Source organism: Perissodus microlepis, chromosome 10 (assembly GCF_051167445.1).
Source record: "Perissodus microlepis isolate ML-2025 ecotype Zambia chromosome 10, ASM5116744v1, whole genome shotgun sequence".
Taxonomy (NCBI): Eukaryota; Metazoa; Chordata; class Actinopteri; order Cichliformes; family Cichlidae; genus Perissodus; species Perissodus microlepis.
Genome location: NC_140470.1, coordinates 340,516 through 365,092, shown reverse-complemented (window position 1 = coordinate 365,092; position 24,577 = coordinate 340,516). Strand labels below are relative to the sequence as shown.

At 43.7% G+C, this 24,577-nt stretch overlaps 1 protein-coding gene across 1 annotated transcript in view; it reads left to right on the top strand.

Annotated features, from left to right (window-relative positions):
- Nucleotides 1-4,055: 4,055 nt before the first annotated feature.
- LOC146378535 (CXADR-like membrane protein) overlaps nucleotides 4,056-24,577 on the top strand; it is an 88,938-nt gene continuing 68,416 nt past the window's right edge. The window contains exon 1 of the mRNA XM_084941327.1: nucleotides 4,056-4,625. Coding sequence (XP_084797453.1) covers nucleotides 4,592-4,625 — 34 coding nt within the window. The 5' untranslated portion in view covers nucleotides 4,056-4,591. The remainder of the gene's footprint in view (nucleotides 4,626-24,577) is intronic.

The window sequence follows — 24,577 nt, the reverse complement described above, 5'->3', positions numbered from 1 at the left end:
CCTCTGTCTGGGTGTAAGTGGTTGGCAGAAACCTTCATTACATCTCAGTGTCCTGGAGGTATACAGATAAGTTCAGCGGACAAACCAGAGCAGTCTGCCTTTATCCATAGCAGAGGCAGCAGCGTACTAGATGGTGATGGAGGAAGTGAGGAGGAGTAAAACTGCACCATCACTGACTTGGGTTCAGATCTTGTACTTTTCTCGTGGTCTCCCCTCATACATAGAAAGGTCTATTTTTTTTAATTTTGCCTCTGTACATCTTTACATTAAATTTAATTTCATTTATTTATTTATTTCACACTTGGTCAACAGTTTCCACAGTTAGTTCTTTCAAACAAACCAACTACACTTTCTGTCAGTAAAGCACTGCAACCACGTGTGAAAAGGAGCAGGCAGAAGAATATATTCTTATTAAACCCCGCCCCCTATCTACAATCCAACTTATATTGCAAGTGGGCACCAAAAGTCAAGGAACAAACTAACATTAACACTTATTTCCAGTCCTAACTCAAACCAAACAACAATTTACAATCAGAATATACCACTCCACATAGTAACAAGGAGAAAAGATAAGTAAATAAAATAAATGAAACAAAAAATAATGGATCCTTTTTCAATTAACTCCAATTTCATTCACATTCTTCATATTGAGTTATCGTTTTAAGCATGTAACACTTTTTAAAACAATGTAAATTTATACAACTCTTTAAATTATAATGAAGTGAGTTCCACAGTCGTATACCCCTAACCGTTGGACTCATTAATGTTTGTGTTGTCCTAGCTAGCTGATGCTTAAAATAAAATTTCCTTCTGCTGTCTTCTTCCCCTGAACACAATAAAAATACTCTTTGTAACTTAGAAGGCAAAATATTACTTTTAGCCTTAAACATAATTAATAGTGTCCGTAGTTTCACTAAATCTCCTAATTTTAATAATTTTGATTTTATAAATAATTTATTTGTATGTTCTCTATATTTAACGTTATGAATCATTCGTATCACTTTCTTCTAGGGATGGGTATTGATAAGATTTTCACGATTCCGATTCCATTTTCGATTCTGTTTAACGATTCGATTCTTTATCGATTCTCTTATCGATTCTTATTTTTAAAAAAGGAGAACACTAAGGTCAATTAGCTTAGAACTTTGTTTTATATCTTCTCTTTGAACAAGATAGAAATTTAGGAGTAACATGGCCTTACAAACCCAGCAGTGAGATCTTAAGAGATCCACAGCCTACGGCTCTTCAATGGGGTGTCACAGGGTCCCCAGGAAAAAAATTGTAAATGTAAAATAATAAAATAAATATTCTTCTGTAGCAATAACAAAGTATAGCATAAATTATTCTGTAGCAATTACACAAGAATATCCAGTAATGTCCCTGCCTACAATTAAACACATTCACTTACTGAAAATCATCTGCTGTGGCAAATGGCTGCAAGCCTTTGACCACAAACTGAGTCACTGCTCGGTGACATTCGTCTATCCTGGCCTGAAAGGAGACGCTACCGGTAGACTGCAGCGAGAACTGCCAGCATCTGAGCCAGACTCTGTCTCTCTCATCATGGTCACCTAAATGCACAGTAATGCCAGGTTTTGTAATAAGGCAGATAATATGCACTGTTAGTTGATTATTTACCTGCCGCATTAACGGGAGAGGACGTGCAAACGTTACCGCTGCTGCTGGGTTGAGATTCACGAGTCCGGAGCAGAATTAAAAACACGACATTCATTTAAGGTCATCTCGTGTTTTGTGAGAAAATTCTTTTGCATATTCGTAGTGTTTCCTCCCTTAAATGAAATATCTACTTTGCAAGTATTGCAAGTTGCCCTGTTGTCATCCGTTCTCGTAAAGTATAACCAAACTTTTGAGCGTTTGAGCCGCCATGTTTCCTGCCAGGTAAATGACGCTCCGCAACGTGGAGACGTCATTCGGGGCTACTGGAATCGATAAGGGAATCGTTTGCAAAAATGGCAAACAATTTCAAGGAATTGAAACAGTGGGAACCGGTTCTCAACAAGAACCGGTTTTCGATACCCATCCCTACTTTCTTCTGTAATAAGTTTAGAGGTTTTATAGTATTCTCATATGTATTCCCCCAAATTTCGACACAGTAACTAAAGTATGGAAAAAACAATGAGAAATATAAAATGCGCATTGTTTTATAGTCTAATAAATCTCTTACATTTCCCAAAATATAAATGTTTTTAACCATCTTCTTTCTAATATACTCAATATGTGATTTCCACGTCAAATTTTCATCTACTATTACAACCAAAAAATGAAATTCAGTAACTCATTCAATCAATTCTCCATCAATGGACATAATGACTTCATCCTCCTTTACACGATTGCCAAATATCATGAATTTCGTTTTTGTCAGATTCAAAGATAATTTATTTACATCAAACCATTTTTTTAATCTTAACATCTCAGAAGTCATAATTTCAACCAAATCTTTCAAATTCTCTCCAGAGCAATAAAAATTTGTGTCATCTGCAAATAAAATAGAATTTAACCTTTTTGATACGTCACAGATATCATTAATATATAAATTAAAAAGTTTAGGTCCTAAAATAGAACCTTGAGGGACGCCACATACAATCTTCAATCTTTCAGAGGTATTGCCGAGATAATGTACATATTGCGACCTATTTTCTAAATAACTCCTTAACCAAGTCAATGCCACTCCTCTCACACCATAATTATACAATTTAGAAATCAGACTAGAATGTTGTAACGTGTCAAAAGCTTTTTTTAAATCAACGAATACCCCAACTGTGTATTTATTATTATGGGTTGCAGATGAAATATCATCAATGAAAGTCAACAATGCTAATGCCGTTGATCTATTTTTACGAAATCCAAATTGATTTTCATTTATTAGTTGATTTTTTTCAATAAAACTATCAAGTCTTTGCACAAAAAGTTTTTCAAGCACTTTTGAAAACTGTGACAAAAGAGACTCTGGCCTATAGTTGTTAAAACTATGCTTATCTCCGGATTTATATAAGGGCATCACTTTTGCCACTTTCATTCGATCAGGAAATACTTCTGATTGTAACGAGAGATTCAAAATATAGCAAAGAGGAATACTTATACAGTCTAAAGTCTTTTTAATTATAACCATGTCTATACCCTCACAGTCAGTAGATTTTTTATTTCTAAAATTTTCTACAATTGCTGCTATTTCTTTTATGGTAATATCAGCTAAGAATATAGAATTAACCACTCTACTTTCTCCTTTCCAAACTTCATATTCTGGGTCGTCATTTTTTCTAATTAAATTTGCTAAAGTAGGTCCAACATTTACAAAAAAAAGTCAAGGTGAGATTAAAGTACACACTTTGTTTTTATTTTGTTCGGAGCTTTTGCAAACACAATTATGATCCAAATGTGATGTCTTACTAAACACTTTTGTTTTTCCAAGATGAGCTCTATAAATTCTCTCCAGGCTCCTCTTGTTTGTGTGTTTGTTTTATCTGTTTATTTATTCATTTCTATCAGTATTATTTCTCTTATTTCAGCATATGTGTAATATAACAATGTCTAGCCAAAGGCACACAGAGAAAGATCCAGGAGAAGGGGGGCCATCAGTACTGAAGACCTGAGCCCAAATACGACTGTTACCTTCACCCTCTGCATCTTCTCTAGCTCCTCGCTCAGCTCTTGGTATTTCTCCAGATTCTTGTGTTTCTTCTCCCTTCTTCTCACTTGTTATTGCAACATCTATTACCAAGGCCATCTTCCTCTGCTTGTCCACTACTTACTATGTCCAATTGGTAAGTTACCACCAGTTTGTCTGCCTGTATCTGGGAGTTCCACAGACTCGGTCATTCTTCACCACCCTTGGGGGCGTCTCCCATTTTGACCTCGGGACTTCCAGGCCATACTCTGCACAGATGTTTCTGTACACTATGCCGACCACTTGGCTATGGCGTTCCATGTATGCCCTGCCTGCTAGCATCTTGCACCCTGGAGAGAGTTTTGAAAATGATTTTATACTTGTAGTCTGTAATATCTATTAGACCTTATATAGATGTAATATCACATTCTTGTATAATAATTGTATAAAATGCAGGTCACAGCAGCACACAGAAGGTCCAGTTTATTTATAGCACATTTCCAAACAGTCCATGATGCAGAAAGGGCTTAACGATGTAAAATGATAATAAAATAAATAAAATCCACAACAATGAGGCAGTAAAATGTAGAAAAACACACAAATAACTAAAATAAGTCAATAAAAAAAAAACCTAAAACAACAACTAAGGCTGTTAAAACTGTTAAAAAAGCAGCCAGACCATTAAAATGTGATTTTAGTGACGATTTCAAATGTTTGTGGAGATCTGGGAATCTGCACTCATCCGTCCGCAGCTCTGCTTTTGATTAGCTGCAGGAGTAGCAGCAGGACGCACAGACGGGAAGACATCAAGGAAGCAGCACGCTGACGAGCAGACAGGTCAGCAGACGCGGGGCTTTGCGCTCGGATGAAGGGCGATGCTGACTGTGGCGTGCAGTTGAGGTGCGGCTCCGGGTCTCGCTGTGGTCGCGGTAGAGTCCTCCCCTGCTCGGATTTGTCCTTGGAGGGATGCCGGCTTCTCATCAGATCAGTCTGTTCGTGGGTAAGCTTTGCTTTAAATGTCATACCGTGCAGTGTGTGTGTGTGTGTGTGTGTACTGCGGGTTCTTGCTGCACTCCCACACAGCTTTGAAAAAGTTTTCGCGGTACTGTTTGAAAAGAAGCTTTGAAAAGCACCTCTGTGGATTAATGTGCACATACAAGATAAGGGCATACATACCTCAGTACAGTAGACGCAGCACAGACTGCTCTATATTTTCTTCTGCTTATTATCCAAATGACAAAAGAAGATTGTTTTATGAAGGACAGAATTATTCCCGTTTATATTATTAGAGAAATATAATTAAAGACTGCACCTGAGCTGTGGTTTCACCTGCAGACAGAGTAAGACCAGTGTTCTTCCACAGGATATATGAGTGTGTGTGTCAGTGCTCATGTTGATAAAAACATTGGACAGCAGTGTTGTTGATGGAGTTTTTACCGTCACAGTATTCACTGCCCACATTCAGCTGACTGCCATTTTGTGCCAAGAGGAATTTGTCATACATTTCCAGATGGACAGTCCTTTGAACATCACGAGCATCGTTACTCTCCGTGCGCTGAACCTTTCTCACTTTATGTCCTGTGTTAGGCAAGCAAAGAAGACAAAACAATGGATTGAAGTTTTGAATTAGGTGCTGATTCCATCCTGATTTACCTTCATAGTGTGTAGGGTGTGTGTAGCTATTTATGTGCAAATTTCACATTATGACAGTAATGCCTAAGACTTACCAAGCATGTTAGCATTTATTGAGAAATATGAAGGTGGAGTAAACAGAGCTGCTGCAGGTTCTGCTGACCATTACTGTTTTAGAAAACACGTCCCACATGACAGAGAAACAGCACCACCATTGGTATGCTTGTCTGTGGGTGATGAGACACTTCATTACTTGCATTATGGGAAAATGTTAGACGAGCCACAGCAAGCGCAGCTTGTTGTACTTCATCAGCTTGTCGTGCAGCTAAGTAAATGTGATGGAGCCACCATGACACATCAGTTTGTTTGTGTACTGACACCATATCTGATTGTGTGGGTCGTGTAGTAGTATTCAATTTAGGATTCAGTACAGTTGAAGTATGAAGATTGCTAAAAGCTGTCTGTAAACCAGCTCTCGCCCTCATCAGTCCTCAATAAGAATTCATCTCTTTGCCGTCAGTTTTAGTGGGTTAGGGTTTTAGTGTACTTTCTCTTTGAGCTTTAGGAAACTCACCTTTTTGCTTCCTGTTGAGTACTGAGAACTATCGACCTCCTTGCTTACATTGAGCTGATTTGCACAAACAGTGAGTTCGGCCTTATTCCTCTGCTTGTGTCTGGATAAAGAGATCAGCAGTGGCAGGCCAAAGGCTCTGTTAAGAGTGGAGATGATAGACCTTAGGGTGTGATGTGTTGCAGCATTCTGTCCTCAAATCTGTGGCAGCTGCCCTCCCTCATCTCCTTTTCTTCTTGTTGAGTCTCTCAGCAGTGTGTGTCATCGGTGACTTTGACAGCCAAAAGACTCAAATAGGCCAATAGCTTTGGATTTGTTGTTCTTTGGGATGTGGGAGCAGTGCACTCCCTCCGCCCGCAACGATGCACATGCCATCTCTTCTTTCCATCACTCCAGATTCACCTTGGGACTTCAGTGTGCATCTCGCTCAGACACTCGTCATGTTTGATAATCAGAGTAGAATCTTTGTACGTTTAATGTCAGAGTGCCCAGTACAGAAGGCCTGTTTCACTCAGACTAAGGAGGTCAGGTGGCAGGAAGAGGCAGTTTTGTCTTGTTCATCCAGAACTGTGAGAAATGTGAGTAAAATGTATACCTCAATGTAAACTTTGTTTAGACTTGGCTCTAATCATCGCTCCATTCTTGATGCAACCATGAGTTTATGTGCCAGTACAGATCCAGTCGGTGGTGGACACACGGTCCTGCCTGGTGGAACTGATAAGGGGCTGCATGCGTGTATATAAACACTGAGTTTTAATTGGCTGTGTACAGCAGCAGGGATTGGTCCCCCTTCTGAGCGCCTCCTCAGCCAATTGACAGAAATCACTTTGACACTGTCGTCTCACTTCCCTTCACCCCGTCTCCTCGTCCATCTCTTCTTGCTCTCCCTGCCAACACTGTGTCATTGCCTTAGACAGCACCTGCACACTTTGAACAACCTGTGCCGTTCATATCAACCTGTTCAGCGGTAGTGCAGCCACATAGCCTTAGGAACAAAGAATAGATGTGTCTGCAATATATTTGAAAAGTTTGCACCACATGATAGTTTTTAATGAACTGATTTCTCACATTTATGAGTTTCCATCAGATTTCAGAGCACTGAATGAAAATGACAGTCACAGGTTTGTTTTCTTTTTTCTCACTTGTGGCCATTTTTCCAGTTCCAGTATTTAAACCTTCCCTGAATGGCTTTCAGAGTAATGATCATTCAGGGAAGGTTTAAAACCATGGAGAAGTCTTTTTATGGCTGTGGGTTTGATTTCCATCATGACAGATGGGTCCTCTCCACCTGAAAGAGGCTTCTGTATGACTCCAGCATTGTATAACCATGTATAACCATGTTATTGCCCTGAGGACTGAGGTTACAATTCACTTCCAAAGTAATATTCCAATATTATTTCTCCACAGCCACATCGGAGTGGCTGTAGGTCAGGAGGGTTCGGAAGGTGGTTCAATCCCTGGCTGATCCCCAGTCTGCATGCCAAATAACCTCAGGCAAGATATTAAGCCTAAGTTGCTGTGCGATGCATCCATCAGAGTATGAATGTGTATGAATGTTAGTTAGTAAAAAAAATCATAGAAGAAACAGCATGTATGAATGGGTGAATGTGGCATGTTGTATAGAGTGCTTTGAGTACTCTGGGAGAGTAGAAAAGCGTCCATTTACCATTTACACCCACAGATTTAAACACTGTTCGGTCTGTGTGGACGTATTTTACAATTTCCAATAGAATACAAAGCAAAACCCTTTAGTGCGACCCAGACAGGTCACCAGTCTGCCACAGGGCTACACAGAGAGACCGACAACCATTTGAATTTAGAATCACCAGTTAACCTAACCCCACAAACCCCAGAGTCTTTGGACTGCTCTGTAGCCTGACAGAGCAAACCACCATGCCACCAGTGAATTAAAGTGAAGCTACTGCTCATTTCCAACCCATGCCCCTTGTTGGGCTTTTACATCCATAGCTGAGGGCTCTGCCTCCAATTCTGCCTCTGGAAACTAGGAACAATAAATAAGGCTCCACTTTTAGGGCAAAGTGCTCTTAAGTACAGTAATGAATTATTGGTAAGTGAGGAGAAGATTTTAAAAGTATTTTTTCACATTCAAGGGTGGCCAGTGAATAGAAGTTAATATGTTATTAAGGACTTAGAGTAGTCAGGATGTTTGATATGCATGTTACAGGCCATATGAAAACATATAGAAATGAGCCTGAACTTATTTATACAGTTTTTAAAGGCAGATATAATGATTTTATTTTTGTCTGAATTTATATACAGAGAATTACAAATAGACAGTCTTCTGTATTTCCTTAAGCCATCTCCCCCAACCAGTCGCAGCAGATGGCCGCCCCTCCCTGAGTCTGGTTCTGCTGGAGCTTTTATTCCCCTTAAGAGAAAGGTTTTTCTTCCCACTGTAATGTATTGCCTACTCATAGTTCATCTGATTGCTGGGGGTTTCTCTGTATTATTGTGGAGAGACTGTTGTTGTGATTTAGTGCTACATAAGTCAAATCAAATCAAATCACTTTTATTGTCACATCACATGAGCAGGTACACTGGTACAGTACATGCGAGTGAAATCTTGTGTGCGAGCTTCACAAGCAACAGAGGTGTGTAAAAATACAATAACATAACAACAAGCAAAATGTAAGAATGGCTAAATCTGAGAATTATATGAATAAATATATGTACAATATAAGAGTGTATGCGCATTACTGAATGTGTGTACTAAATATGTATATCTACGTGTGTGTGTGTGTGCATATATACATATTTTAAAAATTAAATAGACTAAACAATAAAATAAAATATACAGAGGTTGGCAGTTGGGAATGTGCAAAACAAGTGGCATTTATATACAGTATGGAGTGCATAATGTTGAAGTTCTGGTAAGTGAAGGTGAGGTGTCTATGAAGTGCTCAGCAGTCTGATGGCCTGATGGAAAAAGCTGTCTCTCAGTCTGCTGGTTCGGGACCGGATGCTGCAGAACCTCCTTCCTGATGGAAGTAGTCTGAACAGTTTATGGCTGGGGTGACTGGAGTCCTTGATGATCCTCCCCGCTTTCCTCAGGCACCGCTTCCTGTAGATGTCCTGGAGGGAGGGAAGCTCACCTCCAATTATCCGTTCAGAGCACCGCACTACTCTCTGGAGAGCTTTGCGGTTGTAAGTGGGGCTGTTGCCGTACCAGGTGGTGATGCATCCAGTGAGGATGTTCTCAATGGCACAGCGATAGAAGGTCCTGAGGATGCGGGGGCTCATGCTGAATCTTTTCAGTCTCCTGAGAAAGAAGAGGCGCTGCTGCGCCTTCTTCACTGTTTTGTTTATGTGTCCTGACCACGTAAGATCCTCAGCCAGATGTACACCAAGGAACCGGAAGCTGCTCACTCTCTCCACAGCAGAGGAGAGATGGTGATGGGTGTGTGTACTTCTCTGCTCCTCCGGAAGTCCACTATCAACTCCTTTGTCTTTGCGACATTGAGGGTGAGATGGTTGTCTTGACACCAGTGGGTCAGGGCGCTGACCTCCTCCCTGTAGGCCGTCTCATCACCGTTGGTGATAAGACCCACCACTGTAGTGTCGTCCGCAAACTTCACAATGATGTTGGAGTTGTTAGTGGCCGTGCAGTCGTAGGTGTAGAGTGAGTACAGGAGAGGGCTCAGTACACACCCCTGTGGAGCACCAGTGTTCATTGTGACGGGGGATGAGGTGATGCTGCCCAGCCTGACCACTTGGAGTCTGTCAGACAGGAAGTTAAGGATCCAGCTGCAGAGGGAGCTGCTCAGTCCTAGATCCTGCAGTTTACTGTCCAGCTTCGAGGGAACGATGGTATTGAATGCTGAGCTGTAATCTACAAACAGCATTCTCACATACGTGTCTCTCTTCTCCAGGTGTGACAGGGCAGTATGTAGTGTCAGGGCTATGGCATCATCAGTGGACCTGTTGTGGCGGTATGCGAATTGTAGAGGGTCCAGTGAGTCGGGTAGTGCAGAGCAGATGAAGTCCCTGACCAGCTTCTCGAAGTATTTGCTCACGATGGGGGTCAGGGCTACAGGTCGCCAGTCGTTCAATGATGAGATGGTGGAGGATTTGGGTACAGGGACGATGGTGGCCACTTTGAAGCAGGCTGGGACTACAGACAGAGAGAGGGAAAGGTTGAAGATGTGTGTAAACACTCTAGCCAGCTGAGCCGCGCATGACTTGAGGACGTGGCCGGGAATCCCGTCTGGACCAGTAGCTTTGCGTCCGTTCACCTTCCTGAAGCACCTCCGCACATCCTGTGCGCACTGACGTCATCCGCGGTGCGCACACTGTCCGGTCTTGTGGTGTTCGCTGTGTCGAATCTAGCGTAGAATACGTTTGGATCCTGACACAGAGAGGCCGTGGTCTGCGGTGTGCTGGGTTTCCCTCTAAAGTCTGTGATCGTGTTTAGTCCCTGCCACATACTCCGAGGGTTGTCAAACTGTTGCTCCACCCTGTCCCTGCACTCACGTTTGGCTGCTTTGATCGTCTTCCGGAGTTGGTAATGTGCGTGTTTGTAGTCCGATGTGTTCGCGGAGGCAAAAGCGGTGCTCCGTGCCACCAGCGCCGTGCGAACATCTCTGTTAATCCAGGGTTTTTGATTTGGGAAGGATTTAACTGTTCTGGATGGGACGACATCTTCCACGCATTTCCTGATAAATCCACAGACTGAGTCTGTGTACTCATCGATGTCATTAGCAGCCACGTGAAACATTTCCCAGTCCGCGTGATCAAAACAGTCCTGCAGCGTAGACTCCGATTGGTCCGACCAACGGTGCACCGCCCTCAGGGTTGGAGCTTCCTGTTTCAGCTTCTGCCTGTAGGTGGGCAGGATCAGGATGGAGCGGTGATCTGATTGGCCGAATGGGGCGTGGGTGAGGGCTTTGTACACATCCCGGAACGAGGTGTAGCAATGGTCAAGTAGCCGGTCTCCACGAGTGTTGAAATGGATGGTGAAAAACCTGAAGAAAGTTGGTGAAACTTTCTTCAGGTTTCTCTCATTAAAGTTCCCGGCTGTGATAAACGCCGCCTCTGGGTGTGCGGTTTCCTCACTGCTGATCGCGCTGTACAGTTCCCTGAGTGCTCGGTCAGTGTCGGCTTGTGGGCGAATGTAAACAGCCGTAATAATCACTGCTGTAAATTCCCTCGGTAGCCAGAATGGCCGGCACTTAATCATCAGGTACTCCACGTCCGGTGAGGACAAGGATTTTACCGGGTGCACGTTCGCATAATCACACCAGCTGTTGCTGATCATGAAACACACACTGCCGCCTCTGCTTTTCCCAGTAAGCTCCGGAGACCTGTCCGCGCGGTGCACAGAGAACCCCGGTAGTTGTATTGCGGAGTCCGGTACCTTGTCCGATAGCCAGGTTTTTGTGAGGCAGATCACACAGCATCTCTCGCTGGAATGAGATCCGTGCCCGAAGCTCGCACAGCTTGTTCTCCAGAGACTGCACATTAGCCAGTAATAAACTGGGTAGTGGTGGTCTGTTAGTGCGCCGTCTCAGTCAAACCAGAACACCAGATCTTCTCCCTCTGCGTCGGCGTTTGCGGCCTCCAGGGGCCCAGAACAAAGGCGTCTCAGGTGAGATGAATGGGGGGTCTGCAAACGGAGGCTCCATGTTGCAAAACTTGAACTCCGGAAAGTGATGAGAAAGTCCATCTCTTATGTCCAGTAAGGTTTGTCGGTTGTACACAGAGAGACATGTGCTACTCGTGAAAAAATAAAGGAAAAGGAAAATTAAACACAAAAACCAGCTGTTGCTTGGGGGAGCTCGTGACGAGGCTGCAATACTCGGCGCCATCTAAAATTGAATTGAATTAATTGATTTGAGCTCAGTTATATCTGATATTGTCAACAAATGTAACGATGTATCTTCTACAAACCAGCAGATACCCAGTGTGTGGTGTTTTGTAAAGATGCATATTAGTTAAGTCAAGTGGCTTCACTATCATTCCAACCATGTGCAGTGGTGATCATAATTAATCATGCTTTATATTGGACGTGAAAAAGAGTTAGTGTATTAGAAAAAGGGAAACAACTATTAGTGTAACGTAGACTTGAAGTCAAGACAGCCTAAACCAAGACAAGACCAAGACCAAGACAGACCGAGTCAAGACCAAGACAAAGTCGAGATGAGATCAAGACCAAGACTGAGACAAAAAAGCCTTTAAACTGCAGCCAGATGCTGCTTTGTTTACGGGTGTCAGGCATATTCATGTGTTTTTGCGATGCACTCGCACAGCCCTCCTCACCGCTGTCTACTGTCTCACCCAGTCACTGAGAGGACAGACGCACGCTCCACTTGACTGTCGCGTCTCTCACCCTCTCTGTTTTTCACATAATGATATTATCCTATATCCTCGCATGTGATTGGCCACAATATGGAGGGATTGGAGCATAGCTGAGCCACTGTGTGAGAGCTGAGCAGCGAAAGGAAATTAAGTAGGAGGAGCCGGCTCTCGCTCAATGGGAGTCGACTCTTCTGATTCACTACAAAGCGCTCTCTAAGCACGGCTCGTAGAGCTGATGCTTTTGCACATGACACATTATCGAACGTTACGTTGTGTGTCATGGATACTGTTGACTCCAAATCTCCCGACCACTATGTCGATCTGAGACAATCTGAGACAATCTGAGACCAAGACCAGACCAAAGTCCGTCGAGACCAAGACCACGTAAAAGTGGTCTGGAGACCGGTCTCGAGACATCCAACTCTAGTGTAACGGGTCAGTGCAATATCAGGACAGTCAGAGCATGTGTAATACTGGGGTTTGTGCAATATAATTGATGTGTTTCCGTTATTGTTCTCTCTATTGTCCTCTGTCGTCCATTCTTCTTGTCATTGTTTGTTCTAATATGATGTGATCACTGTTTTTGTTCTTGTCACATGATCTGTAAATAGTGTCTCTGTATGTTTTTACTAACTTGTGTGTAAGACCAACCTGCCAGAGGGTCTGCAGATGGAAATTAGCCCAAGGCTATAATCTGGCATATTTACATTTGTTAAAATGTTCATTAATATGTATTGTCCCTCTTTCTAAATAATTAAATTAAATTTAATTTAATTAATAACATTAAATTATTTATTAAAGGAAACAATGTTCTTCCAAGATCATGGTGCTACATATAACAGACAATCAACATGGGAATACATAAAGTGCAAGTGTGCAAAAAACAAAAATCAAATCAAATCAAATCAATTTTATTTATATAGCACTTTTAAAAACAACAACTGTTGACCAAAGAACTGTACAATAAAATAATCAGATAAAATTTAAAAGGAAAGTAAAATAAAAGATAAGAAAATAATAAGAATAAAATAATGACAGACTCATACAGAATTAAAAGCTAAGGAGTAAAAATGGGTCTTTAAATGAGTTTTAAACTATCCAGTGTTGGCGAGGTCCTGATATGTAAAGGCAGTTTATTCCACAGTTTCGGAGCAGTCACAGCAAAAGCCCGATCTCCTCTGTGTTTTAATCTAGACCTAGGGACAATTAGAAGCTTTTGGTCCGCAGACCTCAAAGGTCTTGCCGGAGTATAGGGCTTTGGAGTTGACGTCACACTGCAGTGCATTATGGGAGCGCTGCACCATTTTAGCAGGCCACGAATCAAAACAAACACACTGTGTTTGGAAGGAAGATTGCTACGAACCACACTTAAAAGCAGCTCAAAAGAAAAAGGACGTTATAGAGACAGATTGCGTCCGGATGCAAAGAGACGGTACTTGCAAAAAATAACCCTGAAGACCAACCGCTATTGACTTAGCCTGATATATTCTCTTACCTTGTCTGTGGAGTCAGCGAATACACAGCGAACCAATTTCGCAATTATAAATGTCTGGAGGCGCACATCCAATTCACCAATGATTGGGTACAAGATTTGGCTTTTTTTTAAGCCTTCACATTGTGAATTCGCCGTCATTCAAACAAAGGTAAGTCAGCTTGAGTACTGCGAGTAAAATGCGTTTGATTTCACCCCAAACATTCAAGTTAGTGCATTCATGAGGGGAAATTACAGTGAGAACATGTGGAGGCTCTGTTAGATGGATAACATAGTGAGTTCAGTGCATTGATGTGACATTGTCCTGAAGGATGTAGTCATTCTCTATGGTTAAAGAAATTGCACTAATTAATTCATATTTATTATAAATAATCCTAATTATACACCTTGCTTCCGTGTTTGTGTCCTGTGTGACAAAATATATTCTATTTTGGTTTTATACATTGATTAATGACCTGCAGAATCACTTTATCATATTAAGTGATTCATAAAAGTCGAACTTTATGCTTTCCGTGATATCCGTAATATCAAGATGGCACCAGTGTGTACGGCCTGCCGTCTGACTCTGTTTGTACTAGTGTTTTATTTTTACTTTGTTTTAAACCATGCTAACTCTCTGCTTGTATATGATCGCCAAATGCTGCTGGCTTTAAGATCCTCTCAGTTAAAAACTCTTTATTGCAATCGTGGATATCAGGGAACCTTCTCCCCACCGCTCCTGTCAGGAGTTCCAGCTTGTCTCCGTTGTGTTCCGGCGCTACCTCAACTGAGAGGGCGCCGTAGACGCCATGGGAAACGCAGTGGCTTATTGGTGAGAATGAAGGCTACCTGGACACGATTTCGAAAAATACCTCACCCTATCCTGACTGGATTTGACCGCGTCAACTACTGGCACTCTCTGGACATGGCTTACACTTGCCTGACACCTGTTGTCGGGCTTACGACAGTAACCCCGCGCCAGCGTCCCCCCGTCTTCGCTCAGGTGGAGTAAACCCTCAGAACCTACGGCCGATAGGTTGGGCACCCACATCGGCTGCTGAGCCACCGGTACCACTAAGATTAAGTCTTGTTAATGCTTGGTCGCTAGCAAACAAAACTTTTATTCTTAAGGACTTCTTTACTGATCGGGGACTGGATCTAATGCTTTTAATGGAAACTTGGCAGAGAGTCGGTGAGTCCAGCTGTTTTACTGAACTTTTACCGCCTGACTGTGAATATCTTAATGTGCCGAGGATGACTGGGCGTGGTGGTGGAGTGGCAGCTGTTTTTAGGAAGAAGCTCTCTTGCAAACAACTCTTAACTGACTCGTATTCTAGTTTTGAACTTCTGGCGTTTGAATTGGGGCATCCCCGCCCGACACTCGTTGCAGATGTATACAGACCTCCAAAATATCACAAGGATTTTATCCAAGACTTTTCAAACTTCTTAGCTGGAACTGTGCCAAGCTACGATCGAATCTTAATCGTTGGAGATTTTAATATTCATGTGTGTTGTCCCTCCAATTTATTGGCCAGAGACTTTTTAAGTTTGATAGACTCCTTTAGTCTTGCTCAACTTGTGTCTGGGCCTACACAGAAACAGGGTCATACATTGGATCTTGTGCTGTCTTTAGGGTTACCGGTCCTAAACATGGAAATATGTGATGCTGTTTTTTCTGATCACTGTCCTGTTGTGTTTGATATACTTATCTCTCCGCCATTTTACACCTCTTATTTCAACATGTCGTTGTCGTGTTTTTAACCAATCTACAACAGAACAATTTTCTATTGCTTTTAAAAAAGTTTTAAGATCTCCCTTTGGCTTTGGTACCGAGGAAATGACAGTTAATTTTTATGATATATGTAAAACTATCCTTGATGAGTTCGCTCCTTTTAAAACTATAAGCTCGAAACCACGACCAGACCCATGGATAAATAAGGCCACTCGTTCAGCCAGACGAGAGTGCAGGAAGGCTGAACGTAAGTGGAAAAAAGATGGGCTGCAGGTGTCCTTTCTCATGTTGAGAGACAGTCTGTACAGGTATCAGGACATTGTAAAAGCAGAAAAGTCTTTTTTTCTAATGTTATTGAGAATAGCTCCAATAATCCTCGGGTTCTTTTTTCAATTATTGACTCTGCCCTGAATATTTCCCCAGCTTCTTGTATTAATAGTTCCTCAGACACCTGTGAAAGGTTCTTGCAGTTTTTTACCAATAAGATAAAACAGCTTCGATCTATGATCGCCCTGCCTTCACATGACCTTTCTAAAATATTCACCTGCTCTGCTGTTTTTGATCAGTTTGAGCCTGTGTGTCTTGATCAGGTGGAGGAAGTATGTAATGGCACAAAGACATCATCTTTTCCAAATGACATTATTCCAACACATTCTAAAAAAGATTTTTAAGGTTGTCAGTTCTGACATTTTAGCTATTTTTAATAGCAGCCTTAGCTCAGGTGTTGTACAGCCTGTTTTAAACATGCTGTTGTACAGCCTGTACTTAAAAAACCTAATCTCAACTCCTCTGTCCTCACTAACTTCAGGCCTATTTCAAAGCTCCCCTTCCTGTCAAAAATTTTGGAAAAGATTGTGTTTGTTCAGCTGCAATCTTTTGTAAATGGACACAATGTTCTTCAGAGGTTTCAGTCTGGTTTTAAAACTCTTCATAGCACAGAAACTGCACTTTTAAAAGTTCTTAGTGATCTTTTATTAGCCACTGACTCAGGTGACTCAGCTGTGCTTCTGCTTTTAGATCTGACCGCTGCCTTCAATACTGTTGACCACAGCATCTTAATCTCACGGTTGGAGCATTGTGGCGTAAAGGGCACCCCATTAGAGTGGCTCAGGTCATACCTGTCTGACAGGACCTTCTCTGTGAGCTTTGGCGATTTTATCTCTTCCTCAGCTCCCCTTACTTGTGGTGTTCCCCAGGGATCTATACTGGGGCCAATTTTATTCTCCATTTATATGCTGCCTCTAGGTCTAATTTTTAGAAAATGTAACATTTGTTTTCATTCATATGCCGATGATACTCAGATCTATCTTCAACTGAAGGGAAACAGTCCTGCCTCACTAGATCCTTTACTTCAGTGTCTCGGTGAAGTTAAATCTTTGATGGCCTCTAACTTCCTTAACTTCAATGTGAACAAAACTGAAGTGCTAATTTTTGGACCAAGTGGCAATCCCAGCACCTCTAATTTTAACCTGCACAGTCTTGAGTCTTTTGTCAAATCACATGGCAAAAATTTGGGGGTTATATTTGACGGCAATTTCACCTTTGAAAAACAAATTAGCTCAGTCGTACAGCGGTCTTTCTTCAAACTGAGGCTTTTATCTAAGGTGATATCATTTTTACCTTTTAAAAACTTCGAACGGGCGATTCATGCTTTCATTATATCCCAGCTGGACTATTGTAACTCCTTATATGCTGGAGGTACCCAGACCTGACTGGCAAGGCTGCAGTTAGTCCAGAATGCTGCAGCTCGTCTTCTGACACGTATTAAAAGATGTGAACACATTTCCCCGGTGCTTGCCTCTCTTCATTGGCTCCCTGTCCGCTTCAGAATTAATTTTAAAATTTTATTGTTGACCTACAAAGCCCTGAATGGACAGGCTCCCGGGTATTTGTCTGACATCTTGCAGACTTATACCCCCCTTAGATCTCTTAGATCAAGTGATCTTTTGCTTTTAGCTGTACCAAGGTCGAGGCTGGTTCATAGAGGCGGTCGAGCATTTGCAGTCGTAGCGCCTAAGCTGTGGAATAATTTACCCCTATACATCAGACAGGCTCCCACGGTCAATCTTTTTAAATCTTAAATTAAAACGCATTTTTATTTACTGGCTTTTAATACAGCATGAGAGTTATTTGTTAATTCATATTTGGTGTTTGCTATCAATACTCTAAGTTATTTTATTAGGTATGTTGTATTCTTGTACAGTTATTTTATTATTTATGCTGTATTCTTGTACAGCACATTTTTTGTTTGCAGATTTAACCCCCCCCCCCAAAAAAAGAAAAAACAGTTAGATTTAGAATGTAACTTGCAGCGTTCTATAGATGAATACATAAAAAGATAAAAAATTACATGTATGTGCTAACTTTCTAAACACTTTATTTGTTACATTTGTGATAAATGGATTTGAAAGTAGATAAAACACGTTTGTGTCGGCCTTGGCTCATTAAAGTTCTTGTCTTTAAATGAACTTTGTCTGCGTGTGTTTCAGGTACTGCACTCTCAAAGACTGAATAAACCAGCATTGCAGCCATGGGTCATTGTGAGCATCACAGGGAAGGTTGAAGCCGCCCACTGCACCTGTAAGGCCGGAGTCGTGGAGACCTGCACCCACGTCACTGCTCTTCTGTTTAAAGTAGAAGCAACAGTGTTGATCCGTGGCACAAGGACTGTTACAGATGAACCTGCATGCTGGGTTTAGCTGGGTAATATGACCAAGATACAGTCAGTGGTTGGCCATAAGATAGACTTCCTCTTCAGCTGCCCCCCAAAAAAGGCTCTCAATCAAAACATAAACAGACCATCTGTAGTGACAGGTAAAAGAAGCCGTCCTCAAAAAAGAAAAATTCCACCTGCTACTGTGGAGGAGTTGGATCAACTGATGGGAAAATATTTCTCCAAGCATAGTTCTGTTCTGAATAACCCATAATGTCTTATTTAGGGGGTCTACATTTGTGCCTGAAGTGCACTGCCATGTAAATAATTTGCATTTACTGAATATGTACTTACTAAGTAACACTGTTCAAAAGTTGAATAAAGAAACAAATAAATGTTTGCCTTTTTTTTTTTTAAATTAAAACCACTTTGTAGAACATCACATCAGTAACAATGTAGAATCAATGTCATGTATAGTTTACAAATGACAAAATGTTCACATAAAATCATGACAACATTTAAATAATATCACGCACTACTAGCATTCTGTAATTTACTGTCTCTTTTGAAAACGTATCACTACATATACAGCACAAGACTTTTAAGAGTATTTAACAAGAGCATGTTTCCCTGGTTTTACTACCACACTGGGGCACATGTTCACCCTCACATGGAAGAAGTAATCTGATTGGCATGTAGCATGTGGTTTGAAGCAGGGATTTCGTAGTGCCCCATGTGTAGCATTGGAACCCAGTCAGGATTTGTTTTATCCATTTCATAGGCTGGTTTGCTGCAATAATGAAAAACAATTAGGAACTCTATAGAACGTATATCTACAAAATCACTCATTAGGATGTTTGTTCTAATTTGCTATGACCTATAAAACTAATAGGCTATAAAGAGTAATATGAACTTATTTAGATCTTACCTGAATGAAAATGGTCGAGAACTGGATATCAGCTCGTCTCACAGCTGCTATCCAGGCTAGATGCCCTCTTTTGGTAACATCCGATACATGAGCTCCCTCACGTTGCTTCCAAGTGAGTAAAGAATAAAAAGAGAGCCCATTTTCCAGCTTATTCCCTTCCCGATCATGTGATCTAACAACTTACAACACAGCAAGGGCGAACCTTTGCTGATGCTTTCGCTCCTTTAGCCCTTTGTTTGGCCTGCTAAAATGGTGCCTCGGCAGTCACACCCCCTCCCATGACATCACGCTCCAAAGCCCTATACCAATTTAAAAGATCAGAAAGATATATAGGAGCTAGTCCATGCAATGTTTTAAAAACAAGTGTCAAGATCTTAAAATCAATTCGAAAACTTACTGGCAGCCAGTGTAGCGAGGCAAGTATAGGGGATATGTGCTCTCGCTTCCACTTGCCAGTCAGAAGCCTTGCTGCAGCATTTTGAACCAGCTGTAGTCGGCCAATAGATGACTGTTAGGTCTGTCTAGCACATAAACCTATTCGCTGTAACGTTCAAGACAATTTAATTACACAGCAAAAGCATTGAACACCACGTAGGCAAAGTTCTTCGTGTTACTCATGCATGAGGGAGAGAACCACGACAAGCGCCGTTCCTTCGCTTGACCCCAGTCGCTCTCGTCCGCTCCCCCATAACATTGTTCTTTTATTGAGCTCACATGAATATACATAGGTTCATTAACATATGACGTCTACATACCCACAAAGAGTACCTTGCCTGTGCGTTGTGTGTGTGTGTGTGTGTGTGTGTGTGTGTGTGGGGTCAAGATGTGACCCTGTGAAAACTCCCCAAAGCTGGTGCCAGGAGTCTAGTGGTCCATCTAAACAAAAGGCTCTTAGCCTAAAACTGACATAGCTACGTTTATCCTACCAAAAAACAATAAGACAAGGTACGACCTCTCCCATGCTCCCAGGATGTAGGTGTGAATGCCAGAACACTCTGGAATGCACACCAAGCCTTTGCAGACTATTAAGGATCAAACCTCTACCAACATGACATTGATTATACAACTCTAAGCATATATGAGTAGATATTTCTAAGCATAAATGACAATCAACCATACAATAACATAACAATGACGAAGTAACACCAGAGTAGAGACTGTTGCAGAAGTCGAGGCGAGGTGAAATAAAGGCATGGATTGCTTTCTCAAAGTCTCTGAAGCAGATAAATGGCTTCCCCTTTGCAAGTAGGCGGAAGTGAATGAAGCTGTACACAGTACACAAGTACACAAGACAGTGCAGACACAACAGTGCTATAGAAAAGTGCAAAAGACTGAGTATTGTGCAAAAAGTAACTTGGTGTATGAAGGTGTGTGTGTGTGTCAGTCCCTCAGTGTTCATATTAAGAATATGTGTTCCAGCTCAGAATCCTGTGGAATTTAGTTACTAACTTTTAATTAAATTAAATCCAATTCAATTTTATTTATATAGCGCCAAATCACAACAACAGTCGCCTCAAGGCGCTTCATAGATACAGAGAAAAACCCAACAATCATATGACCCCCTATGAGCAACCACTTTGGTGACAGGAAGAAACCTCCGGCAGAACCAGGCTCAGGGAGGGGCGGGGCCATCTGCTGCGACCGGTTGGTGTGAGAGAAGGAAAACAGGATAAAGACATGCTGTGGAAGAGAGACAGAGGTTAATAACAGATATGATTCAATGCAGAGAGGTCTGTTAACACATAGTGAGTGAGAAAGGTGACTGGAAAGGAAAAACTCAATGCATCATGGGAATCCCCCGGCAGCCTACGTCTATTGCAGCATAACTAGGGGAGGATTCAGGGTCACCTGGTCCAGCCCTAACTATATGCTTTAGCAAAAAGGAGATTGGCCTATAATTAGCTAAGACTGCTGGGTCTAGAGATGCTTTTTAAGTAAAGGTTTAACTACAGCCAGCTTGAAGGCCTGTGGTACATAACTGATTATTAGAGATAGGTTGATCATATTTAAGATTGAAGCATTAATTAATGGCAGGACTTCTTTGAGCAGTTTTGTAGGAATGGGGTCTAAAAGACACGTTGATGGTTCGGAGGAAGTAATTATTGAAGTTACCTCAGAAAGATCAATTGGAGAGAAAGACTCTAAATGAATATCAATGGTACTAAAAGTAGCTGTAGATAATATTACATCTGTGGGATGATTATTGGTAATTTTTTCTCTAATGATTAAAATGTTATTTGTGAAGAAGTTCATGAAGTCATTACTAGTTAACGTTAAAGGGATGGTTGGCTCAACAGAGCTCTGACTCTTTGTCAGCCTGGCTACAGTGCTGAAGAGAAACCTGGGATTGTTCTTATTTTCTTCAATCAGTGACGAATAGTAAGATGTTCTGGCTTTGTGGAGGGCTTTCTTATAAAGCAGCAAACTATTTCTCTAGGCTAAATGATGATGTTCTAAATTTGTGACACGCCATTTCCTCTCCAGCTTACGAGTTATCTACTTTTGGCTACGTGTTTGAGAATTATTATACGGAGTCAGGTACTTCTGATTAGAGACCTTAGTTTTCACCGGAGCTACAGTATCCAGAGTCGTACGTAGTGAGGAGGTGAAATTATTAACAAGATGATTGACCTCTGTTGGCGTAGCGTTCAGGTAGCTGCTCTGCTCTATGTTGGTACAGGGTATTGAAGATGCTAACAGTGGGTGGATTATATTTTTAAACTTAGTTACAGCGCTTTCAGGAGACTATCTCTCCAAACCGTTACATATTCCATACGTACGGGGTAACTCTGTAAGACACCCCGCGAGGAGACAGTGCAACCGAACTGCCGAGAGTGAAGGTGCCGGGAGTCAGTGACAACGTAATAGCCACACCACCCTGGTCAGGGCTTCGCAGACGCAAAGGCCGAGCCAGGGGGCGGAGGCAGCAGTCTGCAGACGCCAGACTGGCCTGAACCAGTCATGCAGGACGCTGGACCGCAAGTGACTGCAAGTGACCGCAAGTGACGCAGGGCCGCTCAAGGTCAGCCCGGGAACCGTGAGGCAGACCGCCAGGGAACGCAGCACACCAAGCTGTCAAGTAGCATCCCGCTGGTTGCATAGGCCTACGACATGCGGGCAATGCCAGGCAGAGAGTCGGCGCTACAGGCTGGAGAACTCTCACTCGCCATAGCGAGGTCCGACTGGCGTGTAAGCCGGCGAAGCGGCCAACATGCCAGGGGAACACAGCCAGCAACCGCAGGTCAAGCTAGGGATGTGACCCGTCCAACCTCTAGACAGTGAGATAGTGCCAGGGAGAGAGAGCCTTTTGCAGCAGCTCGCCCACTCAGTGGATGGCCGGGGTAGGACGAGGCTCTGGGCCTGTTCCAGGAGCAGAGCAGCTGACCTGCACCATCCATGACAGGGGAGGGGCTGGTGGCTCAGGCCACTGAGGGCCCAAGTGAGGAGCGACCCAAGGTTCGTCACCAGGGCATAGCAGCCACTCTGCACCGTCCGTAGACAGGGGGCCAGCAAGAGTGGGCCTGATGAGACACTAGCGGATGGTCGGGACGTGTCAGCTCACTGATCGGGCACCTGCTGGCCATGTGACCCGCGACACAGGGGCAAAGCACTAGATAGAGATCCAGCGCTGCGTGCTGGAGAACACTCACTCACTGGCTGACATATCAGACACAGCGAGGTCCGATTGGCGTGTGAGCCGGCGAACCGTGGGTTATACGCCAGGGGAACACAGCCCACAGCAGCAGTACAGCTGCAAAGATGCAGGGCCAAGGCAGGGATGTGACCTGAAGGGTCCATCCACACAGCCACGGAGCCGCCCAGCCATCCACAGATGGGGTGGGGCTGGCGGCCTAGCCCACTGAAGGCCAAGCGGGGTCTACCCCAGGGCTGAGCGGTTGCTAGTGCTGTCCACAGACAGGGGAACAGCAAGAGTGAACTTTGAGAATGAGACACTCGTGCACAGCGCTACAGGCTGGAGAACACTCACTTGCCGGCTGAAGAATCAGACACAGCGAGGTCCGGCTGGCGTGTAAACCGGTGAATGCGGGCAATATGCCAGGGGAACACAGCCAGGAGTTGCAGAGGCTGATATGCCAGAGATAATCCGGCTAAAATAGGCTGGTGAACGCTTACTCGCCACAGCGAGGTCAAACTGGCACGTAAGCCGGCGAATGCGGGCAACACGCCAGGGGAAGACAGCCTAGAGCTGGAGTGCAGCCAGGGACATGACTCGTCGGGGGTGTCAGCTCACTAAGCTGGCCCTGCCAGCCACGTAGACCCGCAACATTTGGGCAATCTGCCAGACAGAGAGCCAGCGCCGAAGGCCAGAGAACTGTCAACCGCTGGCCGATCCATCAGACGCAGCGAGGTCCGACTGGTGTATAAAACCGGTGAAGCACGGGCAATACGCCAGGGGAACACAGCCTACAGCAGTGCTGGCCACTAGGCCCAACTCAAAGGATGTCAGGAGGGAGGAGGGCAGCTGGAGGACAGCTGAGCCTAGGCTCCGCGTCCTCCCCGCCTCAACTGAACATGAACACGCCTGCATAGGCCCCTCAGCTTCTTCACAGCGAGGTGGCCGCAGGGTAGACAGGCAGTTCCATCAGCCAACCCTGGTCGCTCATAAACATCAACCTCCTGACAATCAACCTTCACCAGCCCAGGCCTCACAGAGGCAGGGCCATGGGAGGTAATGCTGTGGGAGGGGCCTGGAATCAGGCGACCCAGACATGGGTTCACCTGTCCGGGCCCCACTCCAGTGGTAGCCAGAGGGGATGGAACTTCTTCAACATCCACCTCACGATAATCAATCAAAGGCAACTACACCTGCCATGCACGGCAGCAACCAACTGCGGGCAGGGGACCACAAATGCTGGGAGGCAGGGCACTCAACTGCCTGCAACCAGACCAATCAGGCAGCAGCAGCACCTGAGACAGGAGGTGCTGAGGGACTAGATGGCACCTCAGGAAGGGCTAATTCCCACACCCGGCATGCTCCAATCAAGAGCCGAAGGGACCCATCTCGCCCGACACTGTGCCTGGGGACCAGCAGGGGGCAGCCCAGGGACAGGTGGGCAACACCGGAGAAGAGGATGGAAGCTTCTTCAACATCCGCCACCTGATAGTCAACCTCAACCGACCCAGGCCTCACAGAGGCGGAGCCATGGGAGGGACGCTGTGGGAGGGACCAGCAGTGAATCAGCAACAGGTGTGGGAGGGGACCCAGCCCATGACCTGCCTATCTGGTGTCCACAGCAGTGGCAGCCATGTTCCCCATAGTAGCCTGCTCTCTCATTTTTGGAGACAGGAGAAGGGGGAGGGGCGGGCCATTTAAATGCTCTTTCAGAAAACCAAGCACGGTCTGTCTAGTTCGTGCTGGTAACAAAGCATTGCATGCAAGCATCAGCTTCTTTAGCCAACACAGTAGTGATGTGTCGGTCACGAACGAAACGGCTCTCAGAGCCGACTCTTTGAAGTGAATAACGCGAGCCGGCTCCTTATTGGGAGCCGTGGTTTTTTTTTCTTCTTTCTCTCACCCTCTCTCTCGCACTTTTTTTCCGCTTCACTCCGGGGGGTGGTAGCACAGGAACAGAGCGGGAGGGAAAGAGAGAGAATGAGAGCCAAGGACAACAAGAGACAACATTAGAAA